The sequence below is a fragment of the Mustela lutreola genome, chromosome 4 (genome assembly GCF_030435805.1).
Source record: "Mustela lutreola isolate mMusLut2 chromosome 4, mMusLut2.pri, whole genome shotgun sequence".
In the NCBI taxonomy this organism is placed as follows: Eukaryota; Metazoa; Chordata; class Mammalia; order Carnivora; family Mustelidae; genus Mustela; species Mustela lutreola.
Window position 1 is genome coordinate 192,299,154 of NC_081293.1, and position 20,755 is coordinate 192,319,908.

Here is a 20,755-nt window from a genome sequence, read left to right on the forward strand (position 1 = left end):
AAAGTGAACTTTTGGTGAACTATTTCATCAAGATCAAAAGCGTTTGCACAGCACAGGAAACAGTGAACAAAACCAAAAGAAAACTGACAGAATGGGAGAAGATATTTGCAAACGACATTCAGATAAAGGACTAGTATCCAAAATCTATAAAGAACTTATGAAACTCAGCATCCAAGAAACAAATAATCTCATCAAGAAATGGACAGAAGGGGGCGCCTGGGTGGTTCAGTGGGTTAAGCCGCTGCCTTCGGCTCAGGTCATGATCTCAGGGTCCTGGGATAGAGCCCCGCATCAGGCTCTCTGCTCGGCAGGGGGCCTGCTTCCCTCTCTCTCTCTCTCTCTCTCTGCCTGCCTCTCTGCCTACTTGTGATCTCTGTCAAATAAATAAATAAAATCTTAAAAAAAAAAAAAAAGAAATGGACAGAGGACATGAACAGACATTTCTGCAAAGAAGACATCCAGATGGCTAACAGACACGAAAAAGTGCTCCACATCACTCGGCATCAGGGAAATACAAATCAAAACCACAATGAGATACCACCTTACACCAGTCAGAATGGCTAATATTAACAAGTCAGGAAATGATAGATGCTGGCGAGGATGCGGAGAAAGGGAAACCCTCCTACGCTGCTGGTGGGAATGCAAGCTGGGGCAGCCAGTCTGGAAAATAGCATGGAGGTTCCTCAAAAAATTGAAAATAGAGCTACCCTGTGACCCAGCAATCACACAACTGGGTATTTACTCTAAAGATACAAATGTAGTCATCTGATGGGGCACGTGCACCCCAATGTTTATAGCAGCAATGTCCACAATAGCCAAACTATGGAAAGAACTTAGATGTCCATCAACAGATGAATGGATAAAGAAGATGTGATATAAATACACAATGGAATACTATGCAGCCATCAAAAGAAATGAAATCTTGCCATTTGCAATGATGAGGATGGAACTGGAGGGTATTATGCTAAGCGAAGTAAATCAATCAGAGAAATACAATTATAATCTCCCTGATATGAGAAATTTGAGAGGCAAAGTATGGGGCTCGGGGGTAGGGAAGGAAAAAATGAAACAAGAGGGGATCAGGAGGGAGACAAACCATTAGAGACTCTTAATCTCACTAAACAAAGTGAGGGTTGCCAGAAGGAGGTGGGTAGGGGGAAGGTGGTTGATTTATGGACATTGGGGAGGGTATGTGCTATGGTGACTGCTGTGAAGTATGTAAGCCTGACGATTCACAGACCTGTACCTCTGGGGCTAATAATACATTATATGTTAATTTAAAAAAAAAAACAGTAAAGTACACTAAAAAATGATAAGTTACATTTGTGTCTAGCCTCTTAAGTGTGTCACTTTATCACAGTTTTATTTTTTTCTATTCAAAACATTTTATTTTGTGCAGCATAAAGTTTCTAAACTTTCTAAGGCAGATGTACAAAGAAAACGGTGCTACAAATGTTAAAGAAAAGATTAAAAAGCTGGATAGTAAATCTGAAACTTTCAAACATGAAGCCCATTAGGCAGACAAGGGGAGTTGGGCTCACAAAAGGAAACCAAATGGAACACTAAAAAGCTATGTTCTCATGGTTTAAAAAAAAAAAAAAAAGATTCTGAGCAGAGAGAGAGAGATACTATAGGAGTACAGGAGAGTGAGAGAGATCATGCAGAGCTAAAACCTTAGTCCCACCAAGGCTGTTAGCTCAGAAGCTAGTAATAGTGCTGGGGGAAAAAAAAGAAAGAGAAAACATGTTGTAACACCTAAAAATTGTCACAAACTGTTAAAAACTCCCAGGCAAATTCTTGAGGCCAACCTCCAATGCAAGGAATCTGAAATGCTAGAGTTGGGACCCGCCAAGTAACTCTGATGTGTGTTAAATTTCAGAATCACCAGCCCAAACCACATGAATATATCCAGAAGTAAGGATGAAGTGTGAGACAAATTTTGGTATAATTAAAGCTCATAAGAACAGGGAACATCCTAATCGAGACAAATATTAGAAGTTATTAGAGTAAAGATTAGAAGATATTAACTTACACCTTAATGTCTATTATTTTTTGTAACCGCTGAGATTTAACTCCCCTACCATCAAGGTAGTACTGATAAAGAATTTAATGGTTTTAGACTATACAGAGAGTTGTGTAACCATCATTGCCATCAATTTTAGAGTATTTTCATCCCTCTAAAAAGAAACGCCATTCCTTTTAAGTAATTCTCCTCTAAATTCCCATACCTTAGCCATAACCATCCACTAATATATATTCAGTTTCTGTAGATTTACCTGTTCTGGACATTATGAAATTATGTAATATGTGGTCTTCCGTGTCAGATTCTTTCGTTTAGTGTACTGCTTTCAAGGTTCATCCACGCTGGGGTAGACATCAGTATTTTATTCCTTTTTATGGCTCCACATTTTTCCAGGGTATGGACACAGCACTTTTTTCCCATTCATCTGTTAATGACCATTAGGATTGTTTCCATCTTTTGGCTAGTCTGAATAACTGTGCTATGAATAGTCATAGACAGGTTTTGTTTTCTTTCTTTTTTTTTTTTTTTTAAGATTTTATTTATTTATTCGACAGAGAGAGATCACAAGTAGGCAGAGAGGCAGGCAGAGAGAGAGAGAGAGAGGAGGAAGCAGGCTCCCCGCCGAGCACAGAGCCCGATGCGGGACTCGATCCCAGGACCCTGAGATCATAACCTGAGCCGAAGGCAGCGGCTTAACCCACTGAGCCACCCAGGCGCCCAGTCATAGACAGGTTTTGCGTGGACATGTGTTTTCAGTGGTCTTGGGGATACACCTTAGAGTGGAACTGCTGGGTCAAATGGTAACTCTATTTTTAACGGTTTAATGAACTAACAGTATCTTCTGAACTAACTGCACTGTGCCTACAGAAACCAGACTTGCTTCCAGGTGGCACAAGTAACTTATCTGAACTGTCCAAACCATATTTGGATTAGTTGTTTAAATGTAAAAAGCAATGACTCTATGTCAGCTTTGCCATCACCTGCAATATTAACATAGCACTTTCACTGTATATAAGGTAATCAGAAATACAATATACATAATGAAGAACTCATCTGCTTTCTACTTTTTAAATTCTTTAAAATACTATATATTCTACAAGGATAATTTTCCTTGGCATACAATATATAGACCTCTCATGTTACCAAGGACTCCGAAAGGTGTCAATATCACGTTATGTGGAAAAAAAACAAAAGCAAAACTGGGTGCTAGATAAAAAAGAGTAGAAACTGAGTTTACATGCCTACAAAAAAAAAAAAAAATAAGTGCAGGACAATATCAGATAAAATAGATAGGAGACATCAGACTCATTTTCCTCAACTGGGTAATGTAGGCCCTGAGATACCAGTAATCAAATTGGCATAGAGAAGCAGTGGCAGGCTGACATACTGACAGGAAGGCAAGCCGACAGGAAGTCAGGAGGAAAAGCAGACAGACGGACAAATAACAGAGATTCTATCATCTCTAATGGTCCACGACATGAAAGGCGCTACATGAACATTTTTAAGAGGTAAAAGTCAAAGACCTTCCCCTCAAAAAGTTAAAAGTCTCCTTGTGAAGACAGCACAGGTAAGGGTGAAGATAGTAAAGAAAGGTTAAATACAGAAGCCTATGAACTAAGGAATAGGAACTTAATCTCTGGGCAATGGTGACACCTGCAAAGCTTCGGCAAACAGAATAAATGAATCTAAAGACGGTATACAGCAGAGAGACAAACTGAAAATCACCACAGGTGGGCAGATAATTCCCGGACCAACCGCAGCTAAGCAGGACAGGACTAGTACCTACTGGAGATTAGCTGGGGGCAAGAAAGAGCAATGGCGGAGAATAAGGCAACACTGTAGTAAGAAAGTCGGCATCACTTGACATACATCTCCAAGGCTGAAAAGAAGAAGGGCGGTGGTTAAGGAAGGCTTCTAAGAGTGAACCTTACTTAGTGAAAACCATGGAAGTTCTGATTTTAAGACAAAGATGAGGTGGTTCCAAATGTGCTAAGAGACAAATACAGAAATTTCCAGTGGAAAGCATATTTCAGGCCAAAAATAGTAACAGCTAGGCATCAGCTGAGCTAGTTGAAAACAAATCTAATCCAGCAGTGAAAGTTAACAGCTAAAACAATCCTATTACATGCACTTTCCCCTGGAAAAACGTCCATACCGTTTAATTAAAATTATCTATTGCTGTTCCCCAAGCACAGTTGTAAAGCAAAACTGGGGACGAGAAGATACATTTAAAAAGCACTGCTTTATATGTCGGCTGGAGGAGGCAAAGGAGTTGGAAGCAGAGAAATACTGAAGGGAAAAATAAATACAGCCTCTATTTCTGACATTAACTTGCCCACTTAAAACCTTGATTCTTTCTTATGGTTACTGTCCGTGCTGTGCTAATGAATTTAAATCTCGGGAAAAGTCCCTGGACTTTATTTGCTTCTATATAATGCTTATATCCAAAAGTTCAAAGGAACATTTGTTCACTCATCCTTGTAGAATCTGTTCAGAAAAAATGCCATTTCTCTGAGAAAATAAAGTAAAAAGAAATAAAGGAATTTTTGAAATTGGAAAATGTTCTCCAACTCATCCAGACACAGGAATTTTTTTAATTTGCATTTCTCCCTTTATAATATTAGTTATCTACAGACCTGTTTACTCAATAATCGTGGGTAAGAATAGGTCTTCCAACTCTTTAATTTCCTTCAGTAATACTGACATGATAGTTTTTATTTATTGAAGAAAGTTTCCAATACCTACTTAAAAAATTAAAAGCACCATCATCATCTATTATATCAAAGGCACCAAAGATCTCAGTCATTCCAAATAAAAATGGGCATAGTAAATAAAAATGGGCAAGAATCATGCATATTTAAAGAAGCCAATTAGAAAAACAACCAATTTGGGACGCCTGCGTGGCTCAGTTGGTTAAGCAGCTGCCTTCAGCTCAGGTCATGATCTCAGCGTCCTGGGATCAAGTCCCACATCAGGCTCCTTGCTCCGCAGGGAGCCTGCTTCTCCCTCTGACTCTGCCTCCCACTCTGCCTGCCTGTGCTCGCTCTCGCTAGCTCTCTCTCTGACAAATAAATGAATAAAATCTTAAAAAAAAAAAAAAGAAAAACAACCAATTTCATTAATTTCAAAAATTGCATCTTTTTACTGATGTTATATAAAATGAAAACAAGTAGTAAACATGGTTTAGATTGTTTTGGAGCAGTGTTTCCTCATTTTTACTTAAGATACAAAAGCTGAAGATGCAGTTTGGAAAGGTCAAATGAAATAAAGATGTTGACAGCAACCAATTAATCAAGCAAATATAATAACCTCCTAGTCTGATGAACCAAACATCAATCAGACACAGGTTAAGGCTGTCTTGACACATCAAAGAAAGTAAAAGAATACAAGTAATAGCAAAAAGTTCACCGATAAACGTTCTCTTATATACATTTTTAAGTTCATTTAATTTTAACATTTTTTATTCCATAGTTGCGAATAACCTCTTTTATTTAGTTCTGTAATGTTTCTTCATTTATTGTGCTGACATATTTATTGGTTTGCCTTAGGTTACAAGAACTATTTGGTATCATTCATTAAACTAAAAGAACAGATGTAATTAATGAATCATTTTTACCTTAAAGATACGACTTAAATTTACTAAAGTGACACTATCCATGTATCACAAGGAATACATTGTCTTTTCCTTTTGATTCAAAACAATATAAAACAGGTGAAATTACAGTTAGTTCACTGTTCAAAATTTAAAAAGAAAAACAGACACCATTAACAACTGCATGGCAATACAAAACTGTTTAGGAGAACCCAAAAGACTCAGTAGGCACTAGTAGATTTTATATTAATTCTAAAGTTGAAATGCTAATGAAATTGTTATCTATACCACGCTGATACAGAAATATTAAGTAATACATAAATACTTCAGATTGCTCCAGTGTTTAACATGTATTAAAAATGTTCATATAAACAAAATGTTCATATAAAATAATTAGTGACTGTTCCTGACATAGTAAGAACCATATAGTAAATATAACTGAAACTCACTTTAATGGCAAAGGATCTCCAAGTACCAAGACCAACAACATTCAAGATATGGAGTCTCATTAGTGGAGAGAGAAAAGAAATGAAGAATGGACAGAATCTTGACCAAGCTGTTTTCATACTGATTAGGAGTTTGACATTTAGGATTCACAACTTCTCATAGGTTAGCAGAAAAAATTTCTAGTTTGCTGAGAGTCACAGTTCATCAAAATTTGCCATACCTAAGGCTGATTTTTGTTTTTGACGAGGAATACAGGTGTTATAAGGTTCAATCTTACTTCCAGAAACATTTATGTCAGTTGAGGCTAATAAAGAATAAAATATACACATTCATACCACAGCCTCAGAGTTTTGTTAAACTGAATGAATGGTAATGCCTCAGCTTTCTGTAGAAGGCCTCAGGATTACACTTAGCTAAAAAAATTCATAGCTGTGTGCTTATGGATAATTAACAGATGTCAGACATGATAGAAAAACCATTTTCTACAAGTAGAACCTCCAAACCATTTTATACCATATTTAACTGAACATATGTAATGTCTTTAACATTGTTAAGTATGAAAGGAGCACATTCTATTTATCAAAAAAAAAAAAAAAAAAAAAAAAGTTTGCACATGTTTTCTGTTTTTCTCCCATGGAGAAAGGAGTGCTATGTTTGTTTGCGTAAGATTTTATTTATTTTAAGAGAGAGAGAGAGCACAAGCAAGAGAAGAGGCAGAGGAGGAAGAAGCAAACTGCCCACTGAGCAGGGAGCCAGATGCTGGGCTGGATCCCAGGATCCTGAGATCATGACGAGAGCTGAAGGCAGAGGCTTAACAAACTGAGCCACAAGGGCACCCCCACGAGTGTGGTTTCTTTAAAAACCAAAAAGCAGATATATCTTGATTTGTTACACTCTGAGAACATAAACAATTCACCCCCTCTGCAAGAAAATATTGGGAATTTATTAAAGATGCTTACAATTCTGTTACGGTTGGGAAAAAATGCTAGTTTTAGACTAACTTGTAACTTCACATATTATATTTTTGCTTCATTGTCTAAGGCAAGATATAAAAGGGCACACATGGTATGCAAGTTATTATGAAGGCCTCTGCTAAAAAATGTCCCTTAAAAACTCACAACAATGTTCCATGTGTAACATCATGACAACCAAAAATATTCCTACACCATTTCCAACAATGAGAGGTGATATTTTATTCGCTCAGTGAGTTTTGGGACATAGTACTCAGAGGCATACTGAATGTCATGATTAAAAGCGTATTTTCTAAAGGACATCTTTGATTTAGTAATCATTGATATTAGTAAAACTAAAAGGTAAGGAAAAACAAAACTAATAGTCCTATCCACAAAATCAAAGCAAAGGAGAATCTGGTGAATTTAAACATATGGCCGTGGATAAACCATATGGATAAGTGAAAACAACTCTATTGAGTTAAATAAAAATATAGTTGTTGAAGTCACATTTTTATTTCTCAACATCCCTAAATTCTCTATGTACATTCATATCCACACAAATTTTAGTCTATATTTTTTTCCTCCCTCCAATGTAACAAATCCAGGCTATTTCCAGCCAATACAAAGATACTGTCCCTTTTATTATTTCTACAATATTCTATATGCTACTGAACAGGAAGAATGCACAATCCTGTGAATCATGAATGAGTGCCAGTGGAACCCCAAGAAAAGGACCAAAATTACCAAATTATAAACAAGATGTATAAAGTAATCATTAAGCAAAAAGACTGGGTTTGTAACCAGTGATAAGTTATATATTCAATAAGTATCTGTCTCTTGGATGGTCCAAGATAGTAATGTTAAGTACATCTGAAACATAATGTTACCAATCTATTTCTTAACATAGCCAAAAGCTGTTGACAGTTAAAAAACTCAGTGTACCATATTCATCCTCTATTGTTTCTGTTTTGTACTTCCAAGAACATCCTAAAGACAAAATCACATTACTGAGCAAGCAAAATACTCCTGTGTCCTAAGGGGGAGTAAGTGCATTTTTGACACTTTTATTTAGTGGCAGAATCATAGATGCAAAAACAAATATTCTGGATGATTCTATTATTTTTCCATTAACATCCACTACCTTGAAATACATTTTACACATTGACCACTTACATATAGAAAAAATTTCAACAGCAGGGTGAAGGAATTTAAAATGAAATACTTCACATTGCTCAATTCTTAATAAGAATTTTTTAAAATATTTTATTTATTTGACAGAGAGAGATCACAAGTAGGCAGAGAGGCAAGGCAGAGAGAGAGGAGGAAGCAGGCTCCTCACGGAGCAAAGAGCCTGATGTGGGGCTCGATCCCAGGACCCTGGGATCATGACCTGAGCCGAGGGCAGAGGCTTTAACCCACTGAGCCACCCAGGCACCCCTACATTGCTCAATTCTTACAGTCATTCATTTGTTACTTACTGGGAGGAAATCACCACCACCAGTATTTTTCCCATTTTCACTCTAAGTTGCACAGAAAGAAGAGAGAGGCAGGTAACTTTTATAAAAGATAAAAGTTTGGCAAATACATCAGCTGATCTCACTAACCCATTTCATTGACTATCCCTGGATGGTCTGCTGAATCATTTTTCCAGTATGGCTACAGCAGTGAGTCAACTCACTTCATAAAAACCACCCAAGTGTTACATATATATTATTAACATGGCAGGAATTGAGGGTGAAAAAAGGTGAAGTAATTTTCTAATGTACATATTAAAAAGGAAATAACATATCTTAAACATTTTTATCATAGAACTGTATGTCTGGCTGGCTGAATTGGTGGAATACGAAACTCTTGATCTTGGGGTTAAGAGTTTGGGCCCCCTTGGGGCGCCTGGGTAGCTCAGTGGGTTAAAGCCTCTGCCTTTGGCTCAGGTCATGATCTCAGGGTCCTGGGTTTGAGCCCCACATCGGGCTCTCTGCTCAGCGGGGAGCCTGCTTCCTCCTCTCTGCCTGCCTCTCTGCCTACTTGTGATCTCTGTCAAATAAATAAATAAAATCTTAAAAAAAATAAAAAGAGTTTGGGCCCCATACTGGTTGTAGAGATTACTTAAAAATAAAATCTTAAAAAGAAGTCAGAAACACAAAACTGTAAAAACAAACAAAATAAAGCATGGGAACAACCTTTCTTTACAAGCATATTTCTTTGCTTAAAAACTACTGTCCCCATCAGGTGCCTAGGTGGCTCAGTCATTAGGCATCTGCCTTTGGCTCAGGTCATGGTCCCAGGGTCCTGGGATTGAGCCCCGCATTAGGCTCCCCACTCAGCAGGAGGTCTGCTTCTCCCTCTCCCACTCCCCCTGCTTGTGTTCCCTCTCTTGCTAGGTCTTTGTCAAATAAATAAATAAATAAAATCTTAAAAAACAAAACAAAACAAAAAACCTACTGTCGCCCTCACCTAAAACATCCTTCCATCACTAGATGATCTTACCTAGTAAGTAACAGTATCACCATGAGTCCCATGGTGAGATTTGTAATCCCTTATTTACTCTTCAATGAACAAATCTATTGCAAAAGCCTGGCCGCCACAACTGCAAACAGGCCACATCATATAAGAACGACAGCCTATGAAGGAGGAGGGAAAAAAAATCCATCAAAGGTTGGCCTTGAGATTAAATGACCTACAAAATATCCAGACTGAGGTTTATAATGGTGCCGAAGTAATGCAAAGAAACTTTCTAATTGATGTTTTATAAGAAAAGCAAATACATATATACAGGGTAATAAATTAATGCCCAAAATAATTATTGATAATTGAGTTATTTAAATTTGTGTTTTGTTCTCTTTGATCCACACTCTTTCCTGTGTTTAAGGTGTACAAAATGTATTTCCCAAATCTATTTCTATCAAGTTAATATCTAATATACATGGTATTTCAACTGTTTTTCTGAAGTTACTGAAATGTCTTCTGTAAACAAGGAGAACCACTATCCATCTGAGGCTATTCAGCATTGAATGTCAATGTGTACTGGTAATGGATTGAAGCTATAAGGTAGGACAGTAAGATCAAGACTGCCTATAAGAACACCTGGCACCAGGCTTACAAATAAAAAGAACCTTTGAGATCAATGCTATTTTATAGAGAACAGAGAGTTGAATAATCCTCCACTTGCCAAGAAGCCTTGCATACAACTGCATTAAATCGCTAGGGCTTCCAGAGCAAAATACCATAGATTGGATAACGTAACAGAAATTTATTTTCTCACAGTTCTGGAGACTAGAGGTATAAAGTCAAGGTGTGAACAGAGCTGGTTTCTCCTGAGGCCTCTCCCACAGCTTGCAGATGGGAACCTTTTCTCACTCTGTCCTCACATGGCCTTTCCCCAGAGCACCAACCCTCTTGTCTCTTCTTCTTCTTGTAAGGACACCAATCCTACAGCACTAGGACCGCACCTAAGACCTCATTTAATCTTAATTACCCCTTTAATGACACTATCTCCAAATATTATCACACCGGGGCTTCAACATATGATTCTAGAGAAAACAAATGAGTCTCTAACAATCGGTCCCCTACACCTTACAGTAACTATTTGGAAAATATGTTGGGAATGGGTACATCAGACACTACATTCTACACACTTCAAGAAAAGGGCCTGTGTCTTCCTCATTGGTATCCCAGTCCCTGTACATTGCTTGACACAGACCATGCTCAAAAAAATATGGATTAAAGAACAAAGTAATGGACGGGTATTTTTTGCCTTTCGGTAAACATATTAGAAAATGTTATGCTGTGAAAGTTAATGTGAAAATGACCTTTCCTTAGTAGAAAAAGTGCAGCAGTTTATGTAAAGTACCATAGAATTAGGAAGTACAGCACAAGATTTATAAATGTATTTCAAATACTTTCTTAAAGATTTATTTATTTTAGAGAGAGAGAGATCATAAGTATGGGGAGGGACAGAGGGAGATATTCTCAAGCAGACTCCCTGCTGAGCATAGAGCCTGGCCAAAATCATCAAGTCAGACATTTAACTGACTAAGCCGTCCAGGGCGCCCCAAATGTATTTCAAATATTAGGTACTGAAATTGTGGTACAAATTCCCTATACTCTCTATGATATTATAGTTACTAAAATAAAACAAAGATATAAGAGGGAATCCTGGGAATGAACATAACACAGAAGTCTTAAGTATCTGATAATATTTATATTATAAGACTCAGGATGATAAAAGATCTCATGTAATAGAAATGGACCATCATCTTGGGGATGGGAATGGTAAAATAGAAGTCTGGTCTTATATCAAACAAAACTTATTTTGTTTTGTGCCACTGATACATGTCTTCTATATTAAATGTCTTCTATATTAAATAATGTCTTCTATATTAAATAATCTTATTGTAGTCTCCCAAATGTTTCTGTATGACTGGGACAGATCTTTTCTGCCAGCCTTATTTACAGGGACCACAGCTTGTACATAACTGTTTTACTTAATGGACCAGAACGAAGTATGCAAATTGCTCATTGGATCTTTGGCTCAATGTTCACTTAAATGTGCTCAAAGCATAAGTTCTGCGAAACACTAAGCACAAAAAACGACACAAATGGTGTCAATTTGGTGCTTTAATAAACTGTGATAAGCTTAACTATTACAGGATTCTTAAGTCTAATGACAAAGCTACTTATTACTAGAACAGATGGATCTCAAATCATCCTAACTAAAATAAGAGTACCCTAAAGCCTACCATTTTCCCAGATAACGTATTTGTTAGGTCTTGGCCTCAATATACTCAAATGACAAAAATGTACATGCTATTCTACCTATCCAGGTAGTTGTAACCAGCTTATTCCTAAAAGCTAAATTCATGGTAACTAATTAGACTGCAAAGAAGCCTCACAAGAAGGTATCATGGTTTCATTTCCATCGAGATTCTGCCATTAGATGAATCAAACAACTCACACTGTTCAGTTCTACTAAACATGTTCAAAAGTAGAGTACTTCCTCCCAATACTGTTCCTCTTCTAGTAGCTTAAATAAGTGTTTTTCCCTAAGGTTTTCTCCTCTGGCACTCCACTCAGGTTGACTACACATACCAAGAATGTGGACCAGATTTTCTCTCAAACATCTGTCTCCTAGTGAGGTGGTAAGCAATGGGCTTACACCCTCTTCCTTCTCTGCCTCCCAGTGGCAGCTTCTTTCCAAAGACTCCAAGCAAGTTTTACTCTTGTAAAACTAAAAGCTCAGAGAGGCTCAGCTTTCCCGCAAAGACTAATACTACAGAAAAGTTCTAGTTATTTTTTAATCTATCATTGTACACAAACACTAACTGTGGAAATGTTTAACTCATCTATAGTCGATTAAATAAACTTCCAGATATAGCTGACTTTGAAACACCCTATTACAAGAGAGAAGCCACTAAACAAAGTGGGACAAAGGCTTAATACACACAGAAACACTAGTATTTACCTAACACCTAACAGTATACAGGGTTTAAAACAGGACTCAGGTAAAAATAAATACTTCCTGATTCTGCAGGGCACAACGGACAATATAATGTGGGAGAAAATGTGAACTTCCCCATGTATTTCTGGTTGCTTCTCTGGCCTGTTCTTCAAGAAGTTTTTCACACTAAGTGGATTAGCTATATACTGAACTGAAACAGAGAAAAATCACCACAGAGAAACCTTCATTTCTCATTACAAATTGCTAGGAAGAGCTGTTGAACATGACAAGGTCTGCATTTCAGGGAAGGCCATCTAACTCCTGAGTACTTTGATCTACAGAACACAAAGAAAAGAAATTCAAGACGTTGCATTCAGCCCTGGAGAGCGATCCAGAGAGGATGTCTTCTAGGCTTTAAGTGGAAGTCCACCTAGTTCCAGTGTAGAACTAGAATCCGTCGGGACTTTTGTCTTTTTACTTTGTTTCACTAAGGATACCTCACCACAAAGGCTGCCTCTCAGCCTCCTGGACAAGGATCACCATCAATAAGCTGCTCATGCTCCTCTCACTACCACACAGCAGAATCACTCTAGTGAGGCTTAACATCAGGCAAAGAAGGTGTGTGTGCGTGTGTGTATTAGATTAAACATGGAGCATGCATCAATAGCTCCATAAATACTCATGGTTTATGGGGCATAAACCATAATCAGCCATGCTCATCTGGAAGCCATCTTCTGGTCACATTACAAACTGACATACTGGGAGCACCTGACTGGCTTAGTCAGCTAAGCGACCACCTCTTGGTTTTGGGTCAGGTTGTGATTTCAGGGTCATGGAATAGAGGCCAGCATGGAGCTCCACGCTGAGAACAGAGTCTGTTTAAAGACTCTCTCTACTCCAACCCGCCCCTCCCCTCTGTGTGTGCACACTCTCTTTCTCACTCTCTCAAGTAGATAAATCTTTGAAAAAAGAAAAACACTGACCTATTAGGACACAGAACTAAATGGCATAAACAATAAAGAAATTCAACAGACACTTAAAATGCCTATTTTACCTGCCATGAAGCATACAGAGTCACACGGCCTGGCACTCATCATTTCAGGGGCATTTTCCTATTTATTAGTAACATTTCATCTATTAACCTGATATTTAAAAATAGTTATGAAAACCATTTCATAGGAAATAATTAAAAAGGAAAAAATAAAAGCAAGAAACAATAAAGAGAATAGTAAGCAGTTATAAGGACTGATTTTTTCATTACAAATTTGATGTTTTAAATTTGTACAATGAACACGTAAGTTCTATAATTAAGGATGGAAATCTAGAGAAAAACAATCATTTATAATTCACAACAATAAAGTTAATATACAGTTCTCACAACAAAATTATTTTAAGGAAGCTTTATGAGTATTATAATAAGACTATATGATGAATCTATTTAGACACTAATGTTAAAAGATAGGAGTACTGCTGAACTGCCTAATTTTCTATCCTTGTATATAATAGAAGATGTATCCTACCATAATAACTTAATGAACAAAGACAATATACTACAATGATACATTTGTTAGCACTTCAACCATCAAAAGCATAAAATCATAAAGGCAAAAAAAGAATACATTTGCACATAAGCTATGTGGAAAGAACGAGAGATTAATGAAAATATGAGTTCTAAGTCATTATACGAGGAAATACCAAATAAGCATCTGGGAGTCAGAGAGCAGAGGGGAAAAAAAATGAACGATAGTCTTCGAGTTTAACAGAAGTAGAAAAGGGACCCAACCAAGGCTGAGGACCGAAGATGAATCAGAAGAGCAAATGAGAGACCCCACATGCATGCACCTGCTAATGGGCTCACCTCAGGGAAAGAGTATTTCCAGGATCTAGAAAGCACCAAAGACCAACACTGGTCTCCAACAATTGCCAACATAACCTACAATCACTACCCTCAGGCTGGCCTCACAGGAGATAAGGGGAAACACCACAAGCAAAGCATTTTGTATCAATTTTCAAGGAGCTTATCCTCAAGGATGAATAAGGTGACATTTATAAGTAACAGAAAATCAATACAAATACTAAGATGATCTCTCTATAGAGGCTAGCTAAGGGAGACTTCCTTCGCAAGAGACAGCACTGGTGCTGGACTTTCAAGGATGAGAGAAAGTTTGCAAAATGAATAAATAAAAATCTATATTATGCAAAAAGAAAGAAAATAACAAATGTCATTTTTTATCATATCAATCATTAAACACATAAGAAAAAATAGCTGTGACAGAGGAGGCCTGAGAGAGATAGAGAAAAAAAATGTAGTGTATGTAGAACCACTCTTTTTTTAAAAAGATGGACCAGAAGCCCTTCCAGAATCAGTTGTCAGAATAGAATTAAGGTGATTTCAAAATTGTAAGGTAATTAGCAGAAAATATGTTTCCCTGGAAATCCCTCTAACAGGGATAAAGTACACAAATAGAATTAATAAGATTAAAACAGTGATGGATACCAAGTTATATTAAAGCAAACCAATCAATTCAACCAATCTACCTAAAAATGGCATGTATTCAATTTCTCTTATTTTAAGGAGAATAATCACACTGGATACCAGAAATGAGGTAGAGGTCCCACCGAATAGAAAAATGAGGCTAGAAAAAAAAAGAAAAGAAAAGGAATCTTATATAAATTTGCTATTTTGGCTGAGCTTAACCTCAAATAAATAGGTATAAAGAAGCTTATTGAGTCCTAGAGTACACAATTTATAAAGGAAAGATACAAAAAAAGTACTACCAAAGCAAGGTGCCTCACAGCAGATTCCTACATCATTTAAAACTTAAGACTGAGGGCAATACTACTTACTAGCACAAGATCAGTTAATTAGTAGAGCAAGTCAGGATTCTATTAAAAACTGATTTATGGAAGGTGTTTTTATTTGAAAAAGAAACCAAAAGGCATACAGACATGACCAAATTATAGTCAAAGTCAATCAAATATATGATAATTTCAGCTACTTAAGAAATAAGGATGAGCAAGTTCATTCTAAGGACTTGTGGCTCCAAGAGCCTCTGACCTGCTTCTTGAGGAAGCACCTGTGTCTGTGCTCCCTTATCTCAGCTGCAGCCACAACTAAGAACCAGCCATTAGATCCCCAGCTTTGGACCCAATGGCTGACCTAGAATGGCCTCAGCAAGCATCAGTTACAAATGAAACAGAAGGGAAAACACTGATGTCATAAAATCAAAGGCCTTGTTTCTATTTTGATTCAGGTATGCTCTATGGGTGTCCTTTATAACTTAAAGCCTCATCAGCAATGAACCCAAGTATAGGGCCTATACCCTGGCATGATCTGAAGGTTTGTTAGCTGAGAACTGAGAAAGAAAGAAAGAAAGAAAGAAAGAAAGAGCGAGCAAGTGAAGAAAACTAACTCCTCTTAGAGGAAGAGTGTCACTGTGTACATAAGTACCCGGCATCACTGTAATCTGATTACTCATAATCTAATTTACCTGGTCACCATGTTCTATGGCTCAAATGGAAAAGACAGAGAAAAGCTGTGAACTCACATTAAAAATGAAGACACACTTTAATAAGGCAAACTCCTAGGAATCTGATATATGGTCCATCTAAAACCTCATCCCCGGTAAGTGAATATCAGATTTCTTTTTAATGTAACTCAGATCTCTCTTACTACCTTTGGAGACCCTGACAAGTATGGTGCCCACAAGTGGAGAATAACTGATCTACAAAAGAAATAAAAAGAATCCTTCAAACACAGACTTCCCTATTTTTCTTCACTTATCAGATATCTCGGGATGAGAAACACACTTATTGGAAGAGAAAGTCTGACTCAAAAAAAAAAAAAAAAGAAAGAAAAGAAAAAGAAAAAGTTAAGAAATCTGAGGGCAATATCCATTCACAAATGCCAATAACCTCTGGTAGTTACAGAAAAGTCCGATACTACCTACAGTTCTATCTATCTGCCCATCTCTGTACTTATAGCTCCAGATTAAATCAAGTATACAAACTCCTGGGACAGGTTGGGATTAAAATGACCAAGACCTATAACCAAGAAAAACACTGAAACTTCATGAAGTATTAAAGAGAAAACATATTTAAAAACATCTCTACCTTTAATCTCCCTTGAATCCTTTCTTCAGTCATTTAAAATAAATTACATGTCATAAAAACGTTGCAGGGCAAAATAAATAAACCTACAAAACAGTCCTTCCCCTTAAAGGAATCTCAGGAAATCCCTACTTGCTAGAAGTCCTTAGCATAGATGAAAGTTAAATTATTGATTTTATATAAAAGACGGACACTGTGCAGCAGCCTCTAAATTTTGTCTTTGTTTTGATACAATAGTCTGGATTTCACCCCTTGATTTCTGTTCTTCACAAATCCTCAGACTTGCTACAGAACGTAACAGAAAAAGTCACGCATACAAGACAGAGTAGCGGGCAAGCCTGCTCCCAGCCCTTAAGTGCTGAAATCCCACAATGCCACACTGCTTTCCGTCCCAGGCCCTCAAGGCTGCCCTATATTTTTTCTAGGCCTCTCTCTTCTGTTAACATCAGCAGCTCAAGCTCCAAGTCTCCCTGTTTTTCTTTTTTTACTTTTATTTGTTTGGTATTTGTTTTTGTTTTCTCTTTTCAAATTTTTATTTAAACTCTAGCTAATTAACATACAGTACCATATTGGTTTCAGGAGTAGAATTCAGTGATTCATACAACACCCAGGGCTTATCATAACAAGTGTCCTCCTTAGTATCCAGTTGCTTTAAAAGATCTATTTTAGAGGGACAGTGTGCATGCATACATACGAGGGGAGGGCCAGAGGGAGAAAGAGAGAGAATCTCAAGCAGACTCCCGCTAAGTGAGGAGCCCCACGCCACCCTGAGATCATGGCCCAAGTCAAAGCCAACAGTTGGGTACTCAACCGAGTGAGCCACTCACGCACCCAGTATCTTTTTTTTTTTTTTTTTAAGTTTTATTTGGAAGAAGAGGAACACAAAACAGGACACTACAAACAAACAAACAAAAAAATCATGGCTTCTGTTGTGAGAATCACAAAAACCCTATTCTACCTTTCCTCAGTACTTATGAACAGATCCACTTTTTGTAATGGTTAATTGCTCCAGAGAGACAAGAATCATCCTAGACATATATAGAAAAGTGTATTTCAATAATCTAAAGAAAAGTTATTTTGGAAATGAGCATTATCTAACCACTGGAGTCCATGTTACATTAGATATCTTTAGTTCTCTCCATGTATACAGACTGACCCAGCGTTCATTTTTCATGCAAATCAACTAAATAGTTGGTGTATGTCAGGCATGAAACTTTTTCTAATCCAATTCACTGCAGGAAACTAATATCAGAAGCGTCAGTCAGCTCAAAAATCTAGACCGTTTCACACACGAACAAAACAGGATCCTCCACCCTCCAAAATGAGACTTCCTAGATGTAGTTTTCCCTACCCAAGGTTTCCAGCAGTTCCTATTAAGGACTATTTTGTCTATTTTAAGGAAGTGTAATAAAATACAACTGCTCACGCTTTCCTAAAAATGTGAGAAAACCAGGTAAGTTCAGATCAAAAGAATGTGCTTGATCAGTTTACTTTGGTATTTATTAGCAATATGAACCAAATTAAATTTCATTCTTTCACTGGTTGTAATTACTAAGCAATTACGTGCCAGACACAGCACTAGGCACTGACATGACAACATAAAGACCTTTCTGATGGCACCTGAATAACCACCTAATTATAAGCAAGTGAGAGGTTCTAGGAAAGTGAAGTTACTGGCTAAATAGCCTTCCAACCTTTAGTGCAATAATAATGTGAAATTTTCAGCTGGCTAACATAAAGATAGCTAAATTTAGAATCAAGTGTTTTCATGGTAATCACATAAGACAAGAAAAATTCATTATACAAAATCATTCATAATGATCTATTCCCTCTCTTATCACAACTACACATATGTGAGTTTATTGACATGAGAGGTGTGGATTCTAGGACACACAGCCTTGATGCTGAAGATACAAAAGAATTCTGCAATAGGAGATTCATCTAGAATACACATCGATACATCAAAAATCATATTCTTCTGCCGATCTAGTTTGGCTCAAAATTTACATTGCTAACCTTAGCAGAAGAATCCCTTTGAAAAAAGCTCAAGATTTCATGGAAAAGCAGAGGTTCAAAACAGTAAATGATATTTAATACTATTTTCTCACCTAGAGCTAATGCTATAAAAAAATCAAAGAATACTGTAAAAAATAGTTAATAAAGTCTGTTTCTTATAGGAAAACTCACAGAAGTATTAATTCTGCAAAACTCCTGCACGTTTATATTTTTCAGCATCCCTTGAGATCCTAATATACTATTAGTGTTTTTTCTTCTCTTTCTTTCTTTTTTTTTTCCCTGCAAATGGGGTCACCCAGCAGATATCTTATTGCTGAATGCTGGGATGAGCTAGGCTTGAGGATGCTTTTTACCGTTGCTGGTGCCAAAACTATTTACACTTAACAAACATTTGGTGAGCATTCAGGATTAACATCCACATAATATATGAAATATAGGTGGTGATGCTACACTGTCATTCTGTCCTTGGGGGTGCATCCTGGGGAAACTCCCCATAGACACTACTAACAGAACAGATCCATTCTTAGTAATTATATCACTTAGTTATAAGTTCCACTTTTTGGTATTGTAGATTCTGGAATATTTAATAGTCACATTAGTCCTAAACAGATTAAGAAAGTAGAGATATAAATGTTAATTAAGATTACCTTTGCTCCAAAGACGACGAACACATTTGTCCAGAGGCTGATTCAGAACCACAAGGCAGTACTTCAACTTCCCTACGGAAATAAAAGAAGTTAAATAAGTAGGTGAACAGAGTCCTCTGTTCCCCTCATTTGAGTCTGGAATCACACTCTACTAATCCAGATCTTCAATCTCCACAGAGCTAAATTTCAACCAAAGCTAATTTCTCGTATTTTAATTTGAAAAGACACAATAGTTTAACCAGATCGACTTTATCCAATATGTCTATCCAACATTATCATACTGCTGCAGAATTGATTATAAAAACAATTTATCGGGGCGCCTGGGTGACTCAGTCGTTAAGCATTTGCTTTCAGCTCAGGTCATGATCCCAGGGTCCTGGGATCGAGCACCGCGTGGGGCTCTCTGATCAGTGGGAAGCCTGCTTCTCCCTCTCCCACTGCCCCTGCTTCTGTTCCCCTCTCGCTGTCAAATGAATAAATAAAAATCTTTAAAAAAATAACCCAAACAATTGGGTAAGCTTCTTTTTGCAGGGGATGAGGAGCAAAAATGGTCTTAAAATGAATTCTCATCGTTATGGGACATCCATCGCTTCAACACAACCAGTCTTCTATCCTGCTAGTCCAACATCATCCTGATATTATTAACCAAGTAGTAGGGCCGGGAGGGCACATGTTGTCACACTCATTTATTCATTTTCTCTCTCCTACCCGGTCTCTCTCTCCCCCTTACCCCATAAAAAACTTTGTGTATGCACAGAATCCCACTAGCTCTTTTCATGACTCTTTTACTCCAAGTTTTTAGATGATACTCAAGAGACGGAGACACTCAAAAGACAGAAAAGTTACTTCTCCCAACAGTCATTCCAAGCCCTTTATAATGTACTAAAAATAGTGCAATGTAAAATGCAATCAGGCTGTTGAAACCCTGTCATTCAATGCTTGTCAGTCCAAGCATTCCATTTCATTTATGGAAGAGAAATATTTGTTTGGTGATAAGAAAAATTAATTTTTTAAGCAATCTCAGTGTTAGAAATGGAACAAGATAAGGAAATGAAAAGGGGACGCCATCATCCACAGCACGCATTCTTTAAGGGCAGATTATAAAGCAGTCACTTAGAGTACAAAGAAGAATAAGATTACAGAGTATCTGTAAGGTAAAACATTTATAATAAAGAGGATTTATTCTACAGTACAATATGACACAAGCATTTGAAAAGGACCAGGTAATACACAGATGGGTATGGTGGGAATTCAAAGCACAGAAAGTCAATAAGGTCTGGTGTCACCCTAGAAACCTTTGTGAAATGCAATCCCTAACTTGATCTTAACAGGAAAATTAAAAAAAAAAAAAGAAGAAGAAGAAGAAGTTGGAAAGAATAAAGGAAGGGGCATTCCAGACAAGAAAAACACCACAGAGGAAACGGCTATCCATTACCATTAGGGTAACCACCACGCAGTTTCAGAAGCAATGCCCTACTGACAGGAACCCAAGGCAAGGACCAGCATCCCAGATTTCAGACGTACTGCTTA

At 37.3% G+C, this 20,755-nt stretch overlaps 1 protein-coding gene across 2 annotated transcripts in view; it reads right to left on the reverse strand.

The window, feature by feature from the left end:
- The window catches only part of TPK1 (thiamin pyrophosphokinase 1), a 351,662-nt gene that overhangs the window by 252,786 nt on the left and 78,121 nt on the right, over positions 1-20,755 (reverse strand). For both annotated transcript variants that reach the window (XM_059172147.1, XM_059172146.1), the window contains exon 3: positions 19,226-19,297. In XM_059172147.1, coding sequence (XP_059028130.1) covers positions 19,226-19,297 — 72 coding nt within the window. The remainder of the gene's footprint in view (positions 1-19,225; positions 19,298-20,755) is intronic.